This window comes from Equus caballus, chromosome 15, assembly GCF_041296265.1.
Source record: "Equus caballus isolate H_3958 breed thoroughbred chromosome 15, TB-T2T, whole genome shotgun sequence".
Classification (NCBI taxonomy): Eukaryota; Metazoa; Chordata; class Mammalia; order Perissodactyla; family Equidae; genus Equus; species Equus caballus.
Window position 1 is genome coordinate 94,300,084 of NC_091698.1, and position 22,130 is coordinate 94,322,213.

Consider the following 22,130-nt stretch of genomic DNA (forward strand, 5'->3'; position numbering starts at 1 on the left):
GGGTACATAAACAAGCTGCAGGGCTGAAGGGTGACTTGGGGCCTGTAAACTGCAAATGGACAGGAGTCTTTTCGAAGGACAATTCAAAAAGGACTTTCAAAGAGGGTTCATTATTTTCTAGTGTGGAGGTGGGGCAAGTAGTGGGGTTAAAGAGTAAAGAGAATTTTACCCGATTTTCTACATGGTCTGGCCATCAGAACGTCCACAGCCATACCACCCGAATAGTTCTAGGACATGTGGCTGTAAGTGGGGATAAGGAGGACCTCAAATTTAACTCCACTGGCCTTTATAAGATGGCCAAAGCAACCAGGAACCCCGAGGGGCTGCTGGGGGGGCAAAGACCTTTCATTGCTGGACCTGTTTTCTTCTCAGCAAAGCAAAAGACTAAAAATCTGAGAGGAGGGAAAACTTAGAGAAATAACTGAATACCACCTTTTGCCCCAAAGAGAAATAGGTCATTTGTACCCTATCAGTTCCGAGAAGCTGAATGCTTCACTCACAAGAGTTATCACCCCGCATTAGGGAGACTCGCTTTCTTCCTCACTCCATGGTGCCTCCCTCGGACCCGCCGGGCCTGGCTGTCCTCCAGAGCCTGCAAAGGGTTATCCTGCTTCCATCAGGCAGCCAAAAGAACAGCCTGGGTGACAGGAGTGTAAAGTGGACAGAGGCACACTAACACCCTGGTGCTTCTCCTGCACTTGAACTGGCCCATACAGCTGTCACTTTATGGGTTACTTGTGCCAATCAGATGGGGAGCTCTTTGAGGGAAGGCACCAACTTCATCTTTTTACCCTGCTACAGTGCCTAGCATAGAACCTTGTACAGGTCCTAGGGAATTTTGACGAATGCATTCTTCCTGGAGACAAACTACTCTACACCAAAATATAAAGCCATCTGCCAGTGGGACCAGTATTACCAACACCAAATACAGCCAAGTTACGTAATCCCGCATCTCGATTATACTCTTCATTCTCAAGGGTTGTCTGATGTCCCAGCTTAATTCCATTGAACAGCCAACATATATGAAAGTGTTCTGTAAACAATCGAATGCTATTTCTACAATGCATAGTTGCCAATAACCTATCTGCTCTGTCATCTGGGAGAAATGCCTTAACCTTCCTAAGCTCAGTCCCCTCCACTCCACTGGGGGACCATGGCCCTAATCAACCAGGATCGTATTAAAGGCCTGTCTGTGGAAACCAAGTTCACGCAATAGATTATGTGCTATTTATGGTTGTTGCTTAAGGGATAGACTTTTAACTAGTGCTATTAAGTGGGGGAAAAAAAAAGCTGCATCATTTAATTGCTATTTATTTTCATAAACATGAGGTATTTCAAAGTGCTATAAGATGCAGCACTAAATATATACATTTTGAAGAAATTAAACACAGAACTTTGCATTTACCCAGTTCTATGCACCAAACATTAACAAATACATTAACAAGAAGAAACAGGCTAGGAAAAAGGCATATATATATAGTAAATTTCTTTACAAAAGTTTCTTAGTTCAAAAAGTGATAAAGTAATATCTACTCAAAACTTTCACAACTCATTTTCATACGAAAATATAAGTATCAAATTTAGTTATGTATCAGCGTCATACTAAAGTATACAGGCAGTGTAAGAATTAGTACAGTACATAACAGAGATTAACAATATATTTGTATACAAAACATGCTCCTCAAACATTGAGGTATTACAGTACTTAGGTATGAACTTCCAGTCTAATACTGGCCGCAAAAGCCACCTCTCATTACCCAGGACGTATACAAAGGCAGGTGTGTCAATGGTATTTACAGAAATGTTCCCCAGGGGTATCAAATGGCAACCCCCTTACGTGGCATCTGCTGGAACGTAAGCACCATTTTAAAAAGAAGGAATGACTTTCTGTCGTCTGGAAACTTGGAACAAACAAGGTGACTTCAACAGCCCCAGAGGCTCCCAACTGTCACGAACTTCGACGGCTGGCTCGAAGGTGACGTGGAGGAAACTGTAAGGGCCACCTAGCATCCCATCCCGCAGGCCCTCTCCGAGGTCCTGGCAGAACCCCACATATCCTGCTCCCCACCCAGATCCAAACTCGACGGGGGACCGATGTGAAAGTAAACCAACATTCTTAATGTCAACACAAGGTTTGTTTAAAAAAAAAAAAAAAATCAAAATGTGCAAAGTGGCAGTGACTGTCCAGTTCTGAGAAACGTTTAGCAAGTCCGAGCGTGTTCAATTTTCTTTAGCAACTGCTGCTGTCTTGCCTGCAACTTCTCCTTCTCCAGCAAAAGCTGGTGCTCCTCGGCCTGAAGGGAGTGGACGTACTCGGTGGCCTTTTTCAAAATGACCACCTTGGCGGCCTTCTCGTTCTTCACCAGCTCTGGCACATGGTCCCTGAGCGTGAGGAAGCTGGACCGCAGGTCGTTTCGGCGCTGGCGCTCCAGGATGTTGTGGTTCCGGCGGCGCTCGCTGTCCTCGGAGTCAGAGTTGCGGGGGCTCAAGCTCTTAGCCTTTGGGGGGATGACACTCTTGAGGGGACGCGGGGATGCCTCACTCTTGATCTTCTTCTGGGGTGGCGCGTCCTCGCTCTCCATGTAGGGCGAGGGGGCAGCGTAGTTGTGCTGCTGGTGGATGGGGACACAGCGTTTGAGGATCAGCTCACCCGCAGGCGCCCTCCCCGTGCCCAGGGCTGCGCCCTTGGGACGCACAGTGATGGTGAAGGTGGTGACAGCCTTGCTATTGGAGGAAGAACGCCGCTTCTCCACCGTCACCACGTCAATTTCTTCCTCTTCATCTTCCTCTTCGTCATCTTCATCATCTTTGAGAACAAGACGGGAGTTATTCTCATGGTGAGACTCATGAATTAAACATATAAAGTCTCTTACAACAGGTTCTGGCACTAGTTTGCTATTAACTATGGATCCATCACTTTAGGTCTCTTTAACATAAATATACTTGTAAGTACTTTTTCCTTCCCCCTGGCTCCTGGCACTTTCAGCCTCCGCTCAAACTTTAGCAAGTGGCAGAAACAGAAAAAAACCTTGGCTTTGGGGCCCCACGGAATCCTGGCTCCATCACACACGAGTTGCATGACACTATGCACGTTATTTCAACTTCCTAAGCCTCAGTTTCCTCAGCTATTAAATGGGAATGACACCACAGGGTTCTTGAGTTGGGCAGATAAGTTGTAGAGAGCTGGGCCTAGTAGACAGATGCTCAGTAAATGGTAAGCTGTTATCATCGCTGAGCCCCACAGGTTAATTTATATCTCCATCTCCACACAAGAATTGAGGCTTCTCATTTTAGGGGCCTCACTGAGCAATTTACACATGGCTGAGTTTGATTTTAAGTCCTCAAACAAATTTAAAGAACGATTTAATTAACTAAAGAAGAAAAGTAACTTGTCTTCCATGTACCCGAGTTCTAGACAGCAAGCAGTTTTTCAGCGAACAAAGATCAAACCTCAACTATAAGGCTGCAATCCACAGGAGTTCTAAACCCAAATATGGGAACACCTCTTCCCAAAGTCACCAATAATAACAGCAACAACAAAAACGTGTAGCATCCTGTGTGCATTTCCCCCTCTCTCCTCATTTACTACCACGCTGGGATAGAAAATTATTGTTTAAAATGCAAGCATAAAATCAAAACACATCTTCTGCTTGATCTGAAGGGGACCGGAAAGCTGAACAATTGCGGGATTTGTTCTAAAGCCGAAATGTGAGGCTGTTCCAGTCTGTGGGTCCCTTTAAGCCAATGTTTTGGTTTTCTGCCAAGAAGACAGCTGTTGGAAGGAAGTGCTTCCTCACCGAAAGCTGTCAAGGCACAGACATTAAAGGGACAGACTCATTTCAAACTGGAAGCTTATCACCAAGTTCCCTTCCAGGAGCCTCAGACGAATCCGTCCTCAGCTCTGAAGAAAATGTGGGCTTTTTATCCACCTGCGTTCTGCAAACAAACACTGGTTTTCAAGGTCCAAGAGAGCCCCAGCTCTCAGCTCCAAGGACAAGGGCTGTTCAGGCATTTGGGTAGAGTTCTTTACCTCTGGGGCCCCAGGCAAAGTCTCAGTTTAAATCCCACCCTTCAGCTTCAGACAGAGGCAGACAATAGAGCTAATCAATGAGCGCTCCCAGGGTGTGTGCATTCCTGGAGGGCCTGCGAAGTGTCCGCCCTCACCTTGAAGGGCATTAGGTTTCAAAACACAACTCCGATCTGAAATCAGTCCTGGAATGCTGGCTAGAAGACAAAACTGGACCCAGTTCTCACTGCACGCTGAAAGGAGGCGGCCCCTTGAGAATGTACACAACCGCTGTTGTACTGGCCGCCAGCTGCTGAATGAAGCGAGGAAGGGGTGGCCCCGCCACCCCCAGCCTTTCAGATCCTTGGCCCGCTGCTGGTCAGCATATCGCCGCCTGCTGGCCGCGTACCAGGAGCAAACAGCCCACCACCCACTGAGGGAGGGGGGAGAAGAGTGCCCAGGTTTGAAAAAATAAAATTGGTACTAGCCATCTGTGCAATCTCTCTAACTTCCTGCGCCCCAAACAGGATTTTGCACAGCGCTTATGTCGTCTCCGGGTGTCCCTCCTCCCTCGATCTGGGCCGCAGAGTGCCTTTCCACCCCGGCTAACAGGTTTCTACCTAGGCAATGAAGTCAGGGACCCCTAACCCCCCAACCGGCTTTAGACATTCAATTTTTCCTAATTTTATTCCTCAAGCTGAGCTGCAAAGAGAGGTGGGGGATGGGGTGAAGGCTAGCGATGGAGTCAGGCTCCCGGAGGGAGGGTGGAAGGAACTTCGATGGAGGTGAGACTTGAGAACACCCTATTAGCAGCTTTCACTCACCCTCTCCTTACCACGGGGAGCGGCTCGGAAAAAACGACCTCAGCCCCCAGCACTGCTTCCAAAATACCCTCCCCAAAGCCAAACCCATGTACAGTAACAAAGGGAGCGGGCCCCCAGCTCCAGTGCCCCAGGAGGCGGCCGGACTCCGGCGGTCTTTACCTGAGTCGCTCAGGGTGTCCTCTCCGGAGGTGCTGAGGGCCTTGTGGTCGCCGGCGCGCGGAAGGGCAGCCCCCAGGGCGCCGGTTGGGGCAGTGGCGCTCGCCCCCGAGGCGACCGCAGCTCCGGCCGCCGGGGCCCCGGCCGGGGCGGCGGGCGCGGGCGCGGGCTCGCGCTTGCTCACCGGGAACGGGAAGACCACGGCGGGGTCCACGCACTCGGCGGCCGGGTGGGCGAGCTCGGCGGGCAGGGCGGCCCCGGCGCGGCTCGCCCCCGCCGCCGGCCCGTGCCCGCGGCCGGCAGGGCTGGCGGTCCCCGCGCCCGGCACCGGGACAGCGGGCCCCGCGGCGGGCGGCCGGCCGTGCTGCAGCTTCTCGCTCACGGCGCGCTCCAGCTTCTCGCGGGCCGAGAAGCCGCTCCACATGCAGTCCTGGAGGATGACCGGGTTGGGGGTGAGGCTGCCCAGGCCCCCCAGACCGAACGCGTCCTCCTCGGCCGGGTTGCCCCACAGGTCGGCCTCGGGCAGCAGCATCTCGGTGGCCCAGTTCGAGGGCTCCGGGCTGTGCTCCGGGAAGGCACGGCTGGGCGACAGCGGGGGCGTGGGCAGCAGCTCAAACTTCTTCCAGATGTCCTCCCCCGGGGGGGTCGAGTCGGGGCCGCCGAAGTAGAAGTCATCTTCGTCCGGGTAGAAGCAGGGCTGCAGCGAGTCAAACTCGAGGTCTGGGTTCTTGCAGATCATCCCCGGCATGGTGGACGCGGTGCAGCTCGGCATCGGCTCGCCTCCTGGCCGGCGAATGAGGGCTGCTTTCCGCTCTGCTCTTTTTAGTTCGGGGGCTGCTTCCTTCCCGTGGGGGGCGCGGTGGGCGGGGGCCGCGCCAACCTCCGACACTGCAACCGACACACACAGCAGGAGACGGTTGGCGAGAGGCGCCGAAGGAGGGGACGAGCAGTGGGCGCCCCCTCGAACCCCGTTCCTCAATCTCCCCTCCAAGCCCCCCACTCCGCCCTGCGCTGCTGAAGGTGTAGGAAGTTCTGTCTCTCGTTCTCTCCCTCCCTCCTTTTGTGTACAAGCTGTCTACGACAGGGGGTGGGAGGGGGCATGCAGATGCGGGGGGTGGTGGCATGGCTCTGCAACTTTGGAAACTGCCATTTCATTCACACAAGGCACTGCCTGGGGGAGGGGGCGGTTCAAGGCTGCAGAATTCTAGCTCTCTCCAGCTCGCCGACAATCCCGGTTGCACCAATGCAGGGCCAGCTGCTCAAAGGCAGCCCAGGGCTCCAACCCAGCTACCGGCCGTAGGATTTGGAGGACCCTCAATCCCTTCTTTGTAAAATTGCAACCTCGAGAGTGCAAGAGATAGCGGGGGATTGAGGAAACTTTGCAAATGGAAAAATCCTCTTCTCTAGACTGAGACCGACAACAGACACCTAAATCCATAAACCTTCCCCCCAGGGCCCCCAAATTTGAGCAGACGCCCCTCAGCACTCACCCACTGCAGGGAGAGTCCTGCCAAGAGCTTATTTTGAACCTCTCTCACCCCACACCCCCGCTCTTCCAAACCCTCAACAACGTACGTCTTCTTCCTAGGAGAGGGGAGAACCTGAACACCAGTTCCCAGGAATGGTGCAGGGGCGCCAGCGCGGGGAGGGTCGCCGGGAGAGCAGCGTCTCCTCCGATCCCGTCGTGACCCAGATTACCACCGCGGTGGCCTCGCCCTGCCTAAAACCTCCCTCTTCTTCTCCTGGGGGCACCCTTTGGAGAAGAACCCCAGTTTTGAGGTGGGGACGCACCGGTTCCCCATCAGCTCAAACACAGACAAACGTTCTAGAGAAGGGCGAATTTCTTTTCGACGAAGCCATTACACCCCCTTGGCAAAAGCAGTAAAAGGATTAGGGCGGGTCTCTTCCAGTCGTAGTGCCTGTGGGGCTGGAACTGGCTTTTCAGGGAAAACCAGGAGATGGTTTTGTTTCGGAAGCAGAAACAGTCCCCGGGGCATATTCGGGTGCCCTGTGCGCAAGCCGCGATCCCGTCCAGGGCTTGTCTTCCCGCCGCGCTCGCCGCTCCCGGGGCGCCGGGCGGTTTGCAACCCAAGCTCCTTACCTCCTGCCGACTGCCGGGGATCCAGAAGCGATTCCGTGCGGGGGTCCCCGGGTGGCCTGGGCGGGGGGAGGTCCTCGGGTGGCTGCAGTCTGTGCGCGCTTGCGCCTGGCTAGCGCTAGCTCGGCTGCAACCCAGTTCCCAAGAGCCCCCCGCATCCACCCAGCGCGTCCAGACAGATGACTGTCACTGGCTGCGCTTTGAAGCTCGGGGGATATTATTAACTGAAAAATCTGACACACCCGGGGGGCGGGGAGAGAAGGGGGCTGCGGCACAGACAAGGGGGAGGGAGAAAGGCAGAGGAAAGCGGCTTTACTCCGCCCTCTTGATTTCCATGCAGGGAGGGGAGGCGCCAAGGCTTTCGCGCCAAAAGCCACTTGCTTTTCTTCTTTGCAGAGAGGAGGCTGCAAAGCTGGGAAGCCCGGGCTGTGCTCCTCCCGCCCTTTTAGACCCCCGGGCTTGCACCCGGTGCACTCCGCGAACCAGCTGCGCGTCGAGCGGTGCAATGCGGCACCCACCCTGCAGGCCTGGCAATTGCTTGGCATTAAAAAAAAATTTCCGGAGGGCTCCGGGGGAGTGTGTTGAGGGGGGTGGGGGTACGGAGGCTCCTAACCCAGCCCCCGCCTTGACTGCGTTTGTTTGCAGCTGAGCGCCAGGCCAACGTGGAGCAAAGCCTTGCGGAGCGGTTGCTGGTGTTGATCTCAAAGGGACGCTAGAACATGGGTGCAAAACGGGAGGAAGAGGACGTGCCTGTTTGGAAACGAGACAGCAGGATGTTTCCAGTTTTAAATTGAAAGGAGAGGGGCGCCCCCCCTGTTTGAAAATAAATAAATAACTGTTGGCTACGAGGGTGGCGCCGCTGTGGTTTCTTCGGCCGAAGGCGACACCTCGCGGAGGCCAAGCAGAAAGCGGAGCTACTGGGCCTTGTCTTGGGGGTTGAAGTGGGGCCACCCCGCAGCTCTCCCGCCGCCCCCGCGGGACCAGTCCTCACTGCGCGGGGGGTGGCGGCTCTGCTTGGCTTCCGAGGGGAATGGGCTTCAGACTCCCGCAGCGGGCCCCACGGGCTCCCACGTGAGCCTTTTCAAAGCGAGTGTTTTCCTGAATGAAGGAGAGGTAGATCAGGTTCACGTAGAAGGAGCTGCGGTCCGCCCCTCCCGGAGACCGAACTTCGACTCAAAAACCTTGACTCCAGATTGTTGGAGGCAAAAAGGAAAGCAGCTATCGCCCCTTAGCCTCTTTGTGCCTCAGTTTCCTCAGTTGTGAAATGGAATTAGTATGGTGCTTACTGCATAGGGTCGTTTTGAGAAATAAGAGTTACAAAAGCTATTAGAACAGAGCCCAGCTCATAAGTGTTTCCGTCATTATTGTCACTACCAGTCGTGATAGTCTTCCAGGGAAATTAACAGCCCAGCCCCATAGGCAGCATTTGTCCTCTCCTATCCCACCCGCCACTATGAAATCCTTTTTACTCTGGTCAAGCTTTCCTACAGGTGGGGGCGGGGGGGGGGGGGCGGTGATGGGATGGGAGATTATTGCCGCTGTCCGAAAACTCCCCAGGAACATCTCTCGGGGCTCCTGGGCAACCGCCTTCACAACCAAATACATAATGAGGTGGGGTTTTGCCTTGGCAAACATTCTTCGGATGGTTTGGAGTTGGGGAACCTGGACCCCGGGTTGGGGTGGGAAAGCTTCTTCCCCTCCCTTTTTCGAAAGTGGAAATGCCACTCACCCCTGGCCATTCACCTCAGCATTCAAACTAGTTACGGATGAGGATGCAGAGGGTCAGGGGGCAGCCTGTAAAGTGCGCACGTATTAGCATTTGTGAAGACTCTTCCAGCCCTTACCCAGGATGCCTACATAATTCTGGGAAGAGCGGCAGATTCCCAGAGTTCTAGGAAGTGGCCCATGAATGAGGATGAGCTGCCCTTCCAAACACCTTTATTATTATTATTTCCTTCACATATGTAAAACACTTCACCTTTGCAAAAACCCTTAACACCCCCCACTTCTGCTTTTCCCTAACCCCCAATCTAAACCAAGCCTTCCTGTTGTGTTCTTTCCAAGCATCCTAGACTTTCCTTGAGAGCACTTACCTCCATTTGTAATTACACATGCCTGGGAGTATTTGTTTAAGGCCGGCTTCCTCCATGAGTTGGTGGGGAAACAGGCTGTCTCCCTCACTAGCCCTGTGAGCTGCCAGAGAAGAGCAGCACCCTCAAAGCAAAACAGGGCATCTGTGTACAGTAAGTACTTGACGATATTGTTCAAGGCAGAAATGCTTGAATGAGTCCTTCTAAGACAGCCAGCTCTTCTGAGACAGTTTGTGTTTATCAGCAACAGAGCAAGAGAGAGATGAGTGTCATTCCAGAACCTTCTTCAGGACCCCCAGCAGTAGCCCCAGAAAAGGCACTCAGAATTGCCTGTCCCACCTTTTTATCAAAATAGCACGACTGTTAAAACAGACAAAGAGGGCCCCCATTGCAACATTTAAAAATCCTACCCTAGTCCTCTCACCAGACCTGTGCTTTTCACCACACCATTTGTCCTTTGTTAAGGGACAAAAAGTAGCAGAAAAAGAGGGGACAGGGAGACAGAAACCTGGTTTCTCTGTGTGCCTCCAAGCAAATCATATATCCTTCCTGGACCTCAATCTCTAATCTCCTTTTAATGCAAGGCTGTAATTACTGACAAGTCTGAATTTGAAGGTTAACAGAATGATAAAATTCAACAAGTATTTATTGGTACTTTCATTTGCAAATGGAAAGATAAAAGACTTCGTCTGCAGGGAAACCTCGCTACTGCTGGATCCTAGTATGCTTGTGGAGAAACCTGCAAATTCCTCTTAAAAATGTTGAAACACTCACACTATGTGAACGCACACTAAATAAGACGGCCTTGAAGACAAGGTTTGATTCAGCACGCATCTACAGTCCTGATTCGGAACAGAGGTGAGTTCATGCACAGCTTCAGAGAGCTCCTCATGGACCGAGGGACACACACACCTAAGATGGACCAACAGATAGGACAGAGTTGTACACAGGACTTGGTTTATAAATAAGGAGATTTTTGAGGGAGGAGAATGTTTTAGTCTACAAATCCCTTCTTTTCTAATACAAAAATAGAAACAAACCACACACACACACATTCACAAGGGTCCAACTCATGACGGGCTAGGAAATCAACAACCTCTAGATGTTTTCCCCAGATGATGCGTTAAAGAGCTTCAGGGTCCAGCTTCAAGGACCACAGTTTCTCCTAGGAACTTCACTTGGTCCCTCCTCGCCTAAAAAATGTAAGTTTTTGCAACTTATATAATTTTTAAATCCCTGAGTCTTCACTCGGAATAAAGCAAAGCTAGCTCCCTGTCTTACTCAATTACTAATTAATTAATTAACTTGTAAAAGCCTAGATTGAAGATTTAAATGGAAAAAAATAAGATGATAAAAGGATAAGGAGAAAATATAGATGTCTTTCTAAGACAGCCCAGAAACAAGGAAAAAGTCAACGTATTTGACTACAATAAAAATTAATTAATTTACCGTTACAACACACTCTAAACAAAGTCAAAAGACAACAACAGTGTGATAGTAAAAGGCTTGCCTCATATATGAGACAAAGAGTACATCCCGTGTACACAAAGAGCTCCTACACTTTGAATAGAAACCACAGCCTGATAGAAACACCAGTCCAGGGTAAGAGTAGGTAATTCACCAAAGAGGAAATGCAAATTGTCCATAAACATATGAAAAGATGCTCAGCTTCACTAGTAGTCAGGGAAATGCAAATTAAATGTCAAAGAGATTAACATTTTTTGGTCTAGCAGATTGGCCCAAGTGTTAGTAAGGCTAGGGAGGGGGGTATTCCAGCCCCAAGAGTAAAAGCAATCCCACTCTTCCATCCTACAAGCAATAATAAAACAAATAGGTAAAGATATATAAACAAGATCGTGTGTTGCAGCATTGTTCACAATAACAAAAATATTGTAAACAATCTAAATGCCCAGCAATAGGGAAACGGTTGATTCTATTATAATATATCCATACAGTGGAATAACGTGCAGTCACTAAAAATAACGTGGTAGATCTATGGGTGCTGACTTGGAAAATGTCCGTGTGTATAAAGGGAAAAAAGCAAGCTATAGGCCAACGTGTCTGGCATTTTGGATAGATATGTCTACATAAACCCAGGAACAAATTTGGCGGAATGTGCAACAAGTTGTTACTAGTGGTTTGTTTTGAAGAATGGAGTCAGGCAGGTAGAGAGAGAAATTTTCCTCCTTATGATTTTTTTTTTTTAAGCCAGAGGGACTATGAGCAAATTTAATTTTTTGTTTTGGTTATTCTTTTTCAAAAAAATATTTGTGTTACTTCCCAGGAAAGCTAATCATTAAGCTAATCATTGGGGGAAGTAAAGGATCCTTTTGGGAGCCTAAAGTCACCTCCAAAGGTCTTTGTCTCCCAGGCTTGTTGACATTGTTTCAGGCTAAACTGGTCCTGAACTGAGTCGGCTGAGAGTGGGTTCAAAGAGACCAAGATGGGACAAATGGGCACTGGTGTAATTAGGATTAGGAAGTATATGATGTTGCATGTGCCCAGGGCAAGACATAGATTTTTTTTGACTTCTGAAGCTGGACGAAAATTTGAGACCCAGCATCGGGAGAGTTTTGGGGGTGGGGAGTTTTATTGGTAATGGCACAATTATGTTTAAAGCAAAAATTATCCTCATTGAATGCCAATCATTTAATTACAGATTTAGAAAATGAGAAGGGTCCATCGTCCCCTCAAAGACTGTGATTTCGCATCGTCTGAGGCAGCTCAAGTGTCCGCCTCCACTAGGAAGCCTGCTCACAGGCTTCGTACATTACAGAGACTTGGGGAAAGTCCTGAGATGGGGTGAGTAAAAATGCTTTGTGAACTGCAAACAGCTATGTGGCTGGAAGGTGCTGTTGTTGCTGTGGAGCTGAAATTCCCATTTACCTTATTTTCTTTATGTTAAAAGACGTGATGGGAGGCGGGCAGGTTGCTCAGGGCTGGGCTCCATGGGATGAGTAAGGGCAAGAGGCTTCCCATTTGTAAACTCAAGCTTGAGTTGTCAGCGCACCAGAAGTCTTTGCAAGGAGGGGAACCAAATCTTAGTGGGAGCCTGTAAGGGTTACAAGGAATTCTGACTCCAGATCCAATCTCCGAATCCATTTGGCACTGCCCCTTAGAACGAGCGTAACTTTCTAGATCCCATCTTCTGTTTCTGGGATGACTTTCCAAGCCCACTGATTTAATCTGGGTGTGTCCAAGATCTCCACTGAGGTTTTCAGATCTTCCCTTCAGGTGTTTGCACAACAGCTGGCTGATCTGCCCATTGATTCTTGCTAATTTCAATTTCCTTCAATGCTGGAGACACTCCCCATAGCCCCAAGGATTGCCCAGGCCCACCCCAGTACCTGCCTGGGGGCCCTTTTAGTTTCCTCGTGTTTAAATAGTAATCAGTGATAAACCCCATTTAATCTGTCCCTTTCTAGAAGCTGCTGCTTCTGGCCTGGAAAGTCTCTTTCTCTCTGCTTATTCAAATCCTTTCCTCAAAGATCAGCTGGAAAGCCTCCAGGAAGGAATACTAATCTTCTTTCCCCAACCCCACTGTTCCCTCCAAATCTCCATTAACCGTTGCTTGCCCGCCACCAACTAGCATAAGCCACCCCTGCTCTTTATCAGGTTCAGGTGTGTACGGCTCCTGAGCAGAAGGAACCTTCCCCAGCTCGCCTTTGCACCTTGCATGGCCTCTGCTGCAGTGAGTGGGGGAAAGAACTGACTTCTGAAGCCAGATGGGCCCGCAAGCTCTGCTCGCTGGGGCAATCCAGACAGCCACTCCGAGCCTTAACTTCTTCATCTTTAAATTAGCATCTTGTGAAGATTAAGTGGAGGAGCATCCATGGAGAGGCTGGTTTATCATGGATATGCAGTAAAGGTTAGTTCTCTCCCTTCCTTCTAGCACCAGCCCACCCTCAGGGGCTCAGCAAATCCTACATCAACAGCCCACGGCATTTGGGTTCCTGGTTGAGCGTTCTGAAGTTGGTTCTTTGTTCTACGGGGACTAGTTAATAATCCTTTCTCTAACTGGAACCTCTCCCAGGCTGCTCCCGCTCCCTCTTCTTAGCTTGTCTGTGACCCAGGTTACTTTGGACTCAGGTGGAGTTATTGCAAAGTCGAGGGAAGGTAGTCAGAGAGAGAGCACAAGACCACACGCAGAGGGCTGGAAGTTTTCAAGTCTAGACTCATGAATTATTCCTTGAAGAATTTTAGATTGGTCATTTAACTTCTCTTGGCCTCGGTTTCTTGATTCATAAAATGGGAATGATGAGCCCATCCCTGCTTTTATTCCACAAGGGGAAGATGCTACCTGTAGAGTAGTGGGTTTAGATTCAGAAATTAATGTCCTGGTGCTGTATCGTTTCCATATCTTAGGCAAGTCCACTTCCATCAGCCTCAGTTTTGTCATCTACAAATAGGGATACTAATACCCTTTTTATTGCAACAGAGTAGACGTGAGATCCAGAGTCAAAATAAGACCATGTACGTTTCCTTGTGTTATATGATGAACTTTTAGAAACTATGGAGGTGAAAGGCTTTATTCTAATGGAGCAAGTGCCTGAAAAATGGTACCACCCCTACACATGAACAGTATGGGATTCTGTGTGAAGTTACTAAAATAGGGCTGTTTGGGATGGACACTTTAGAACCATCTTACAACACTTATGATGGTCATATTTCCTGGTAAGTGGTATCAAATCCAAAAACCTGTCAAAGGGACAGATGGCATTCTTAGCACAAAAGAGGAAACCAATTAGAAGTTAAAATACAGAGAAATGGGAACTTATAAATGCTAACAAATTGTTTCATGTGGAGGACTGTGCTATTTTTCCCTGACACTTGCTAAGGAAGGTTTCCGTCTGGTTCGGCAGTTTTCACAGGGCACTGGCTGTTAGAGTCAAAAGAAGCTTTACAGACCCTCTCTTTGAGCCCCTTGATTTCACTTTCATACCTAACCTTAGTTGTCGGGCAGATGCTGGCAATTGCACCATGTCACTTATACGGTGACAGATTGTTTCTTTGCAGCTCAGAAATGAGTACGAAACACCAGGCTTTAAGAAGCAATTTTAAATAGTATACTTGCATTCATTCAGTCTATCAACAAACACTTAGGTATGACTTGTAACTTCTGCTCTCAAGGTACATACAAGCCAGAGGAGGGTGACAGACACATCACAGAAAAGTTCAATTCAATCAATGGTGTGCTGTAATATATTGTGTCACAGAGGAAAGAGACTTCACTTCCACCTGGGGGAGTAGAGTATGGCTTCACAGACTGGGAGACATTTCAGCTATGGGACAAGAAACAGGAGGTTGCCCAGGAGATAAAGGTAGATAGGATTGTATTAGTCAGGGTGGGTGAGGTTATGATGTAGTAACAAACACCCCTCCAATTCTCAGGGGCTTAAGATAACTAACTGGCTTATCTTTTGCTCTTTTTACTGTTACAACATGCTTCTAGAGAAGCAGCCCCTTATGAAAAAAAGAACAAGGAGGCAAAAACAAAGCAAGAGCACAGCTGTCACACCCCTAGTTAAAACCTCCCATTGGATTAAGGTGGTCTCCAGTTGGACAAGGTGGTATGGGAAAAAGAGACTAACAGCATGGCTGTCCCAAAGAAGCCAGGTAAAATGAAGGTATTGAAAATGAGTCTAGAGAGAGAAGTGTCTTAAAGAGAATAGTGTCTGTGGCTAGAGCTGATGGGAGCAGGTTAATCAAGGCTAGAACCCCACGCCTGCCTTGGACCCCACACTCTCACCACACCTCTGACCTGCCTCCTGTGGACTGTAACCCATGCCATCGAGCATAAGACACTCTCCTCAAGGGCAAGGGTGCCATGTATTAGATCTTTTTACTTCTCACAGTTCATAGTTATACCTGGCACAAAGGAAGTGCTCAAGAAATATTTGCAGAATGAGTGACTGAATTTCTCTCTATTCTCCCAAAGCAAGACTGATCTTCTGTCTGCATACAATGGAATGTCAGCATCCTATGGAAAAGTGAGACAATAGACCTGTAGTTTGCTAGTTTGGTTGTAGCAACAAAACACTTCAGTAAAAAATAGTAAACAACTTTTACACTAAGTAAAATTTTAAATTTTTTTAAAAATGAGATAAAAGCGGAATGGCTCTGGTTAGTGTGGGAATGGGGACCCTGAACCCCACTTTCTCAGCCTCCTTCTGGCTCCCTCTAGAGGAACTTTGGAGCATCCTTGGGATTTTCAAACCCGGATTGGAGGCCGCACATTTAGATAAATCACAGAAACAACGACCCCCAGCACTTCGTCAGGAAACCAGCAGAAGTTTCTGGCTTTCGTCTCTTCCTCCCGTTGAAATCTGCAGTTGTCTTCATGATTTGCTGACGGCTTTGGGCTGTGGTGCTTTCAGGTTTACAATGAAGGAATGAAGTATTCAGAAGAGCCGTGCCCTCAGGAGGGCTGAGATGGAGCCACTGGCTCCATATCCTCAAAATGGCACACCCGGCAGGCCCGGGGACGGGGATTCCGCCAGAGGTACAGATTAGGTAAACAGGGTTGCCAGTGCCTCCTGAAGTGGGGAGCCCTGGCATGTCACCTTTTCTGCAGAGTCTGCTTCAGGTCCAGACGAAGACTGTCTTTCCATCTGACACTCATTTCTCACAGTCCAGGTTATTGGGAGGCTGGGGAGAAGCGAAAAAACGCCTTACCAGTCAACTCCTCCCCTCTGGCTCACTAAAGACCCCTGACTCAGTCTGACCAGACGAGAGTGATAATTCCCTCTGTGAGGGGCCCAGAGAGAACCTGGCGTGGCCTTCCAGTCCCTGCTCCCAGCATGACTAATCTGAGCCAAGGAGAGCCAGACGCTCTGGGTCCCCACAGATGTTGTCAGAGGGGCAAAGTCTGCTTGTTCCCCACCTGCAGCATCTCCCCTGACTGCCACTGAGATGACAGGCTGGACAGCCTGACAAACTTCCTAAGCATGAACATCCAGTGCCAGCTGCCCGAAGGCTGCAGAAGCAAGATGGAGTCTCTTGTCCTCTTTTCTTCATTCCGCTCTGTTAAAACCCAAGGTCAGCCTTAGGTGACACCAGGCTCCCCACTCACTTCTGAAACCATGAGGATGACTGGAGGAGGCTTTCGTTCTGTGAACTCAGGAGTGAGTGATGCCCCTGTCGCCTTCTCTACTCATGGAGGCCCTGGCTACACCAGTTCCAGGCCGGGCAGAGTTCCTCAGTCCAAGCCACTCTTGGGGCCACAGCCTCGCAGACAGGAGTGGACTTGCCTAGGTTGGGACAGCAGCCTGGTTGACAGCCCAGTGCAGCTTCCACTCTCCTGCGTTTGGAGGTTTCTAACATGGGGCTGGCCTATCAGAGGTGCTCACAAAATCCTGTGGACCATTTACAAGTGTGTTTGGGTGAAGAGGAGCCCAGCCCTTAAGCCAGATGTCTCAGAACAGCTTTTCTCCTGAGGAAGTAGCCTCGGCTCTGCACAGGACCGAGGCCAGGGGCCAAGGGTCACGTTGCTCCTTTCTGTGAGTCAGCTCCATCTGCACCTGAGGGCCTTGAGGAGTGACGTCAGGGAACGCAGGTTTGTTAAGCAGCCCAGCGCCCCCTTTCTTCCATTTCACTCCCAACTCTTGGCCCCCAGCTGTGTGGAAGCCTTTTGAACCTTAGTCTCCTCAGGTTTAAAATGGGGATGATGGGTCCCTCCCTCCTTGCAGGATTTTTGTCAGTGCCAACTACGAGATCCATGACAAAGCACCACGTAATTGTCGGGGTGACTGCCAGTATGACAAAAACAATCCCCACTCGTTCAGAATCCCCTAATTGCCTTATCTGGATTATTTCCCCACCTGCTATCTGGATCTCTGCCATATTTTAGAGATGAAATAGTCAGATGTGAACCTGAATTTTTCTGTTTTCATCCAACTGTTTAGAGTCTTGAACTCAAGGAAAATGTCACATTTCACTGGAATTATTTCTACTAAAACCTTTCTTTAAAAACCCATCAGAATAATTCATAGCCTTCTAGAGGTCTGAGCTCATGTCCAGCATGGAATAGCTCCACCACACAGTGTTAGATGAAAAAGGAAGCTGCAGAACAATCTATAGGATGAGCTCGTTTTTGAAGGGAAAGCATCATATGTGCTTATTATACGCATATTTGAAAGCTGACCACCCAAAGTATTTCGTGGAATTGTTGGAGGCTGGGATTAAGAATTGAGGTAGAGAGATGGTAAGGGAATTTTCATTCATTTTTCTGTTGTTTGATTTTTTTTTTGGTGAGAAGATTGGCCCTGAGCTAACATCCGTTGCCAATCTTCCTCTTTTTGCTTGAGGAAGATTTTCACTGAGCTAACATCTGTGCTAATCTTCCTCTATTTTTCGTATGTGGGATGCCACCACAGCATGGCTTGATGAGCAGTGTGTCGGTCCACACCCAGGAGCCGAACCCATGAACCCCAGGCCACCAAAGCAGTGTGTGCAAACTTAGCCAGTAAGCCACTGGGCTGGCCGTTGAATTATTTTTTAACCATGATTGCTTATTACTTATTTAAAAAATTTTTTAATTTAAATATTTTTAATATTATTTTTTAAATTACCAAAGTTTTCAACATCAGCAGATGCTTTAAACATATAGCCTTGAAATACGTTTTAATAGATTGGATGTCTGTTTAATTTCCTAAATAAGTTAAATGAACATTCTCATGTTTAAAATTGGAATCTACAATCCTAATCCATTTATTGAGCGTCTGCTACATCCCAGGCTGAATGCCAGGCACTTGATAGGTGTTTTTTCATATAATCCCCACTACAACCATGCAAGGTTAATTTTTTTTTTTTTGAGGAAGATTAGCCCTGAGCTAACTACTGCCAGTCCTCCTCTTTTTGCTGAGGAAGACTGGCCTGAGCTAACATCCATGCCCATCTTCCTCTACTTTATACGTGGGATGCCTACCACAGCATGGCTTTTGCCAAGCAGTGCCACGTCCGCACCTGGGATCCGAACCAGCAAACCCCGGGCCTCTGAGAAGCGGAACGTGTGAACTTAACCGCTGCACCACTGGGCTGGCCCCTGGTTAATTATTTTCATACCCATTTTCCACCCGAGGAAGCTAAGGCCTAAGGTCACACTTAATAAGTGGCTGAGCTGGGATTCTAATCCAGAGAAATCTGACTCAATCTGACCAAAACGCACATTTGTTTGTAAAGTTACCTCTCGGCAGCTCCCCCGACGCATCTTAAAGATTGCATCAAACCTCATGAATTTAATTTTAAAAATTTTATCAATATATACCTGTAGATGCAGTCTGATTTTAAAATAAAATATTTAGTATAGTATGTTAACTCTCTTCCCCCAACACTTGACACCCACCCACCCAAATAAGCAAGGCCGTGGGTAGATCTGAGGGTGCGCTTTACGCAAATTACATGGGAGGGAAGCTATGGCAACTAACTAGTCTGTTCTGAACTCCTCAAAGATTTCTACAATCCTGTAAGTCTGTAACTTATAATGCCCCAATGTGCAGTGAAATCGCAGTCTGTACAGACCTCCGGAGAGCCTCACCCTGATGTAATCACCGGCCAGCGGAGTGTGGCAGATCTAGTGGGTCCGTTTGGTGCCCTGTCCACAGGGACCCAGTTCTCAGAGGAATCTGCAGATCGAAAACGGAATTTTTCTGTGTTGCTCCAGAAAGTGAACTTTATCAGTGACAGGAGGAAGTGACTGGGGACCTCTATTCCCATACAACAAAAGAAAGAATTTGGTTAACAATTGGAACAAGCCAACAATGGATGGGCCTGTCTTGGTAGGTACTGAGATGCCTGCCACTTACAGGATTCAAAAAGATGAGTGAAGCATCAGACTTACTTTGGAAGGTATTTTTGCATTAAAATAAGTTCTGGGATTCTCAATCGTATGTTTTGCGCTTTTATTTATTATTGATAAGACTAACACGTGGCCCCAGGGGAGAACATCCCTGAGGTGATAAGTTCTATTGTCCAAACTCACTCTGCAGTTGTGTTGGGTTATGAAACTGGTTAGTTTCTGAAGGTTTGGATTTTCAAGACCATCCATCACTTGTTTGGTTCTAATTAATTTTGCTTGAGAACGTCTGACATGTTAACAGAAGCTGCAATTAAAATTGAATGGTGGTGTAATCACCCTCTCAAATATTTAAACAATGTGATTATATAATATCTATCAACAGAGTGGAAAAAAATACACTCAGGGAAATAGATGTGAAGGGAAAATAAGTATTGCTTCAGGGTTTGGAAAATGCAATTTCTCCTTTGTGTGCCTCCCAGATCTTCAAGGTACAAGACAATAAGACAAGCTGTTGCTGGCCCCCCATGCTGACTTCTGACAGTGGTAAGCCCCTACGGGCCCCACACCTTGGGTACTTTGAGCTGAAATATGCTTGCCACTAGTTTGCTTCGATCGTAATCAGACAAAGGCTGTTCTGTGTTTCTCCTTAAAGTCGGTCTGCGTGGGGTCCTCCCAATCATCTGCTGAGCCTGAGGCTGAAGTGTCTGTGTGTGGGGGTGGGGGACGTCTCAGACATTCAGCCCAGGACTAATTTATTGAGGGCTTATTATGTGCCGACTGAACCTTCTAGATCTGTCTTTGCATCCCTACCTTATTTCCTAGGAAACTACACCCGTCTATGCAATGTTCACAGGCGTTGCCTCCTGGAATCCCAGAGGTACATTACATTCAGTGTGTCCCAAACAGAACTCATTGTCTTTCCACTCCTTCTGCTCCTCCTGCTGAAGTCTTTCTTTCAGTGATGGCACCACCTGTTGCCACCTGATCAGAAACCTGGCTTTGCCAAGTCAGGCTTGCCTCTTCCTCTTTCTTCATCTTGCCTCTTTGTAGTGACCATATTTTGTTTTTTCTACTTCCATCCAGGGCTTATGGAAGACATCAGAATGTCCATGCCCATTTTTCAAAGATCAAAATCCTTCCATACCAGTTGATAAAGAGTCACTGCTCCACACTCTGCAGGTGCCCCTCCCTCCAGAGCTTCTGACCCTTCCCATGATCCAGCAGCCAAAGGGTTAATGTCTGGCACAGCGGGAGGTCTCCAGGAACTAGAGCCTGCAAAAGGTGGGTTTGATAGGCTGGTGCCTGGGTGGGGCCATTCATTACTATTTGAGTTCCAAGTTCACAGCTCAAGGCTGGCTTACTCATAAGGGCATAGCTGTTCAGTGCCTAGGGCCCAATCTACTTCAGGGGGCCCAGAAAAATGTTTTAAGTTTAATTTTTTTTTTAAATCAGAAGAAAAACGTGAATATAATAATCATGAATATATAATAATGAGTTGTGCCTGGATTACATTGTCTTTCTATCGACACAGCCATAAAATATACTTTTTAAGTATTTTTTAATGGATGGGGCCTACAAGAACAAAAGCAGCCCGGTTCATGCTCTCCCCAACCCCTCTCTCATCTCCAGGAATCCGTGATTTTTTCACCATGCCGTCCTTCCTCCACCTCTGTCCTCTTTTCCTCACTTTCCTTCTACCATCCACATTTGCCAGCCACCCACTGGTTGCCGGTCCTGGGGATTCGGAAATGAGGAAGCCACACTGCCTGCCCTCAGGTTGTTCACAGTCCAGGGGGATGAAGACACAGAAATCCCCAACTGCAATATTGTGCGGGAGATGCTCCAACAGAAGACCAAGAGGCCCTAGAAGAGAGAGGCCCCCTCCACCCCAGCAAGTTGGGGAAGACCTCCCCACAGAAGTGATGTTGGAGCTCTGAGAGACAAGCACTTCAGCATCCCAGCAGAACTTCCCTCTCACCTCAGACAGGAAGGCACAGAACTGGGGACCATTTTGGCGTTTGAACTTTTCCCCCAACTACTGCTGATGCCCACACCTCTGGTCCCAGTGTCTGCCCAAGATGAGCCCCTTTGGTGGGCCAAGCTTCTAGAGGACTGATGAAGATTTGCTTTTGGCTTATCAGCCTGGGCTGTGGAGAGTCTTTGGGTCTGGATAGAGGCCAGCTCTATGGTGAGTCATCTCTCGAGAGAACCACCACTACCCACCTCGTAGCAAGGATTCCACGGCAGCTGCGAAGGGCTGGCCTCCCCAGGAGGGTGGGAGAGGAAGATGCAGCCAACTGAAAAGCCTAGCCAGAGCGGGTGGTGTGTGCTTTGCTGGGGGGGCTTCAGTGACTCACCTTGCTCCCCACTGCCCTCACCTCTGCCTCAGGCAGTCCCCACACTGGTGTCTAGACCTCAGCCAGAGGAAAGGCAGGTGTGTGGGTGGTTGGCCAGGCATGATGGTGGCCCGTGAGCGCAGCAGCTCCTGGTTGTTGCATCCTGAGGCAGTCTCCCTGACCTGCCCCGTCCTCTCCCTCCTCCCCGCCATATGCCAGTGCCAAAAGCTATTCCTACTCCACCTATTTCCTGTGTTTTCACACCTGTGGGCCACCCCTTCTCCAGCTCTGAAATTTGACTTGGCCGTCCAAGCTCTCCAAGTTCTTCAGTGAAAGCCAACTGTATTCCTCATTTGGAATTACTCACAATTTTCCCCGTGTTCCCAAAATATATGGCAAACTTACAAAGGTGTTGTGACAGCCCTTAGATATTTTGGTGTGACTGAAGTTCATTGCACGCATATGTCTTGCTCACTAGATGGATCTGTTTGAGAGCAGTGACCATGTGTGATCTTTGCCTCCCCAGAGACCAGCAGAGGCCCATCAGTGAAGTTTGTTCTCAACAAATGCTTGTAAATGGCTCTCTACCACTGATGCCTGGAAGTGTGATGGATCCTGGACCAAATGATTCATCCTCATTTGCCAAATTCTGCCTGTGTTTTGGCCGTTCTTCCTGAGAACAAACCAGAAGATCAGAAGTAGGACTGAACTACCAGCATCTAGGACAAGTGCGTCCTTCCGATAATAGTCTAGGGTTGGCTCAAAGTAGGGCCAGCATCACATGAGCTCTCACAAGGCTCCGGGAAAAATAACGTGAGTCTCAA

At 48.8% G+C, this 22,130-nt stretch overlaps 1 protein-coding gene across 1 annotated transcript; it reads right to left on the bottom strand.

The window, feature by feature from the left end:
• Positions 1–1,295: 1,295 nt before the first annotated feature.
• On the bottom strand, positions 1,296–7,348 carry MYCN (MYCN proto-oncogene, bHLH transcription factor). Its single transcript, XM_023619502.2, has 3 exons — positions 7,088–7,348; positions 4,990–5,874; positions 1,296–2,806 (listed from the first exon to the last, which is right to left on the bottom strand). Exons 2-3 carry the CDS (start codon positions 5,756–5,758, stop codon positions 2,202–2,204), a joined length of 1,374 nt encoding a protein of 457 aa, XP_023475270.2. The 5' UTR covers positions 5,759–5,874; positions 7,088–7,348; the 3' UTR covers positions 1,296–2,201.
• Between the last annotated feature and the right edge of the window lie 14,782 nt (positions 7,349–22,130).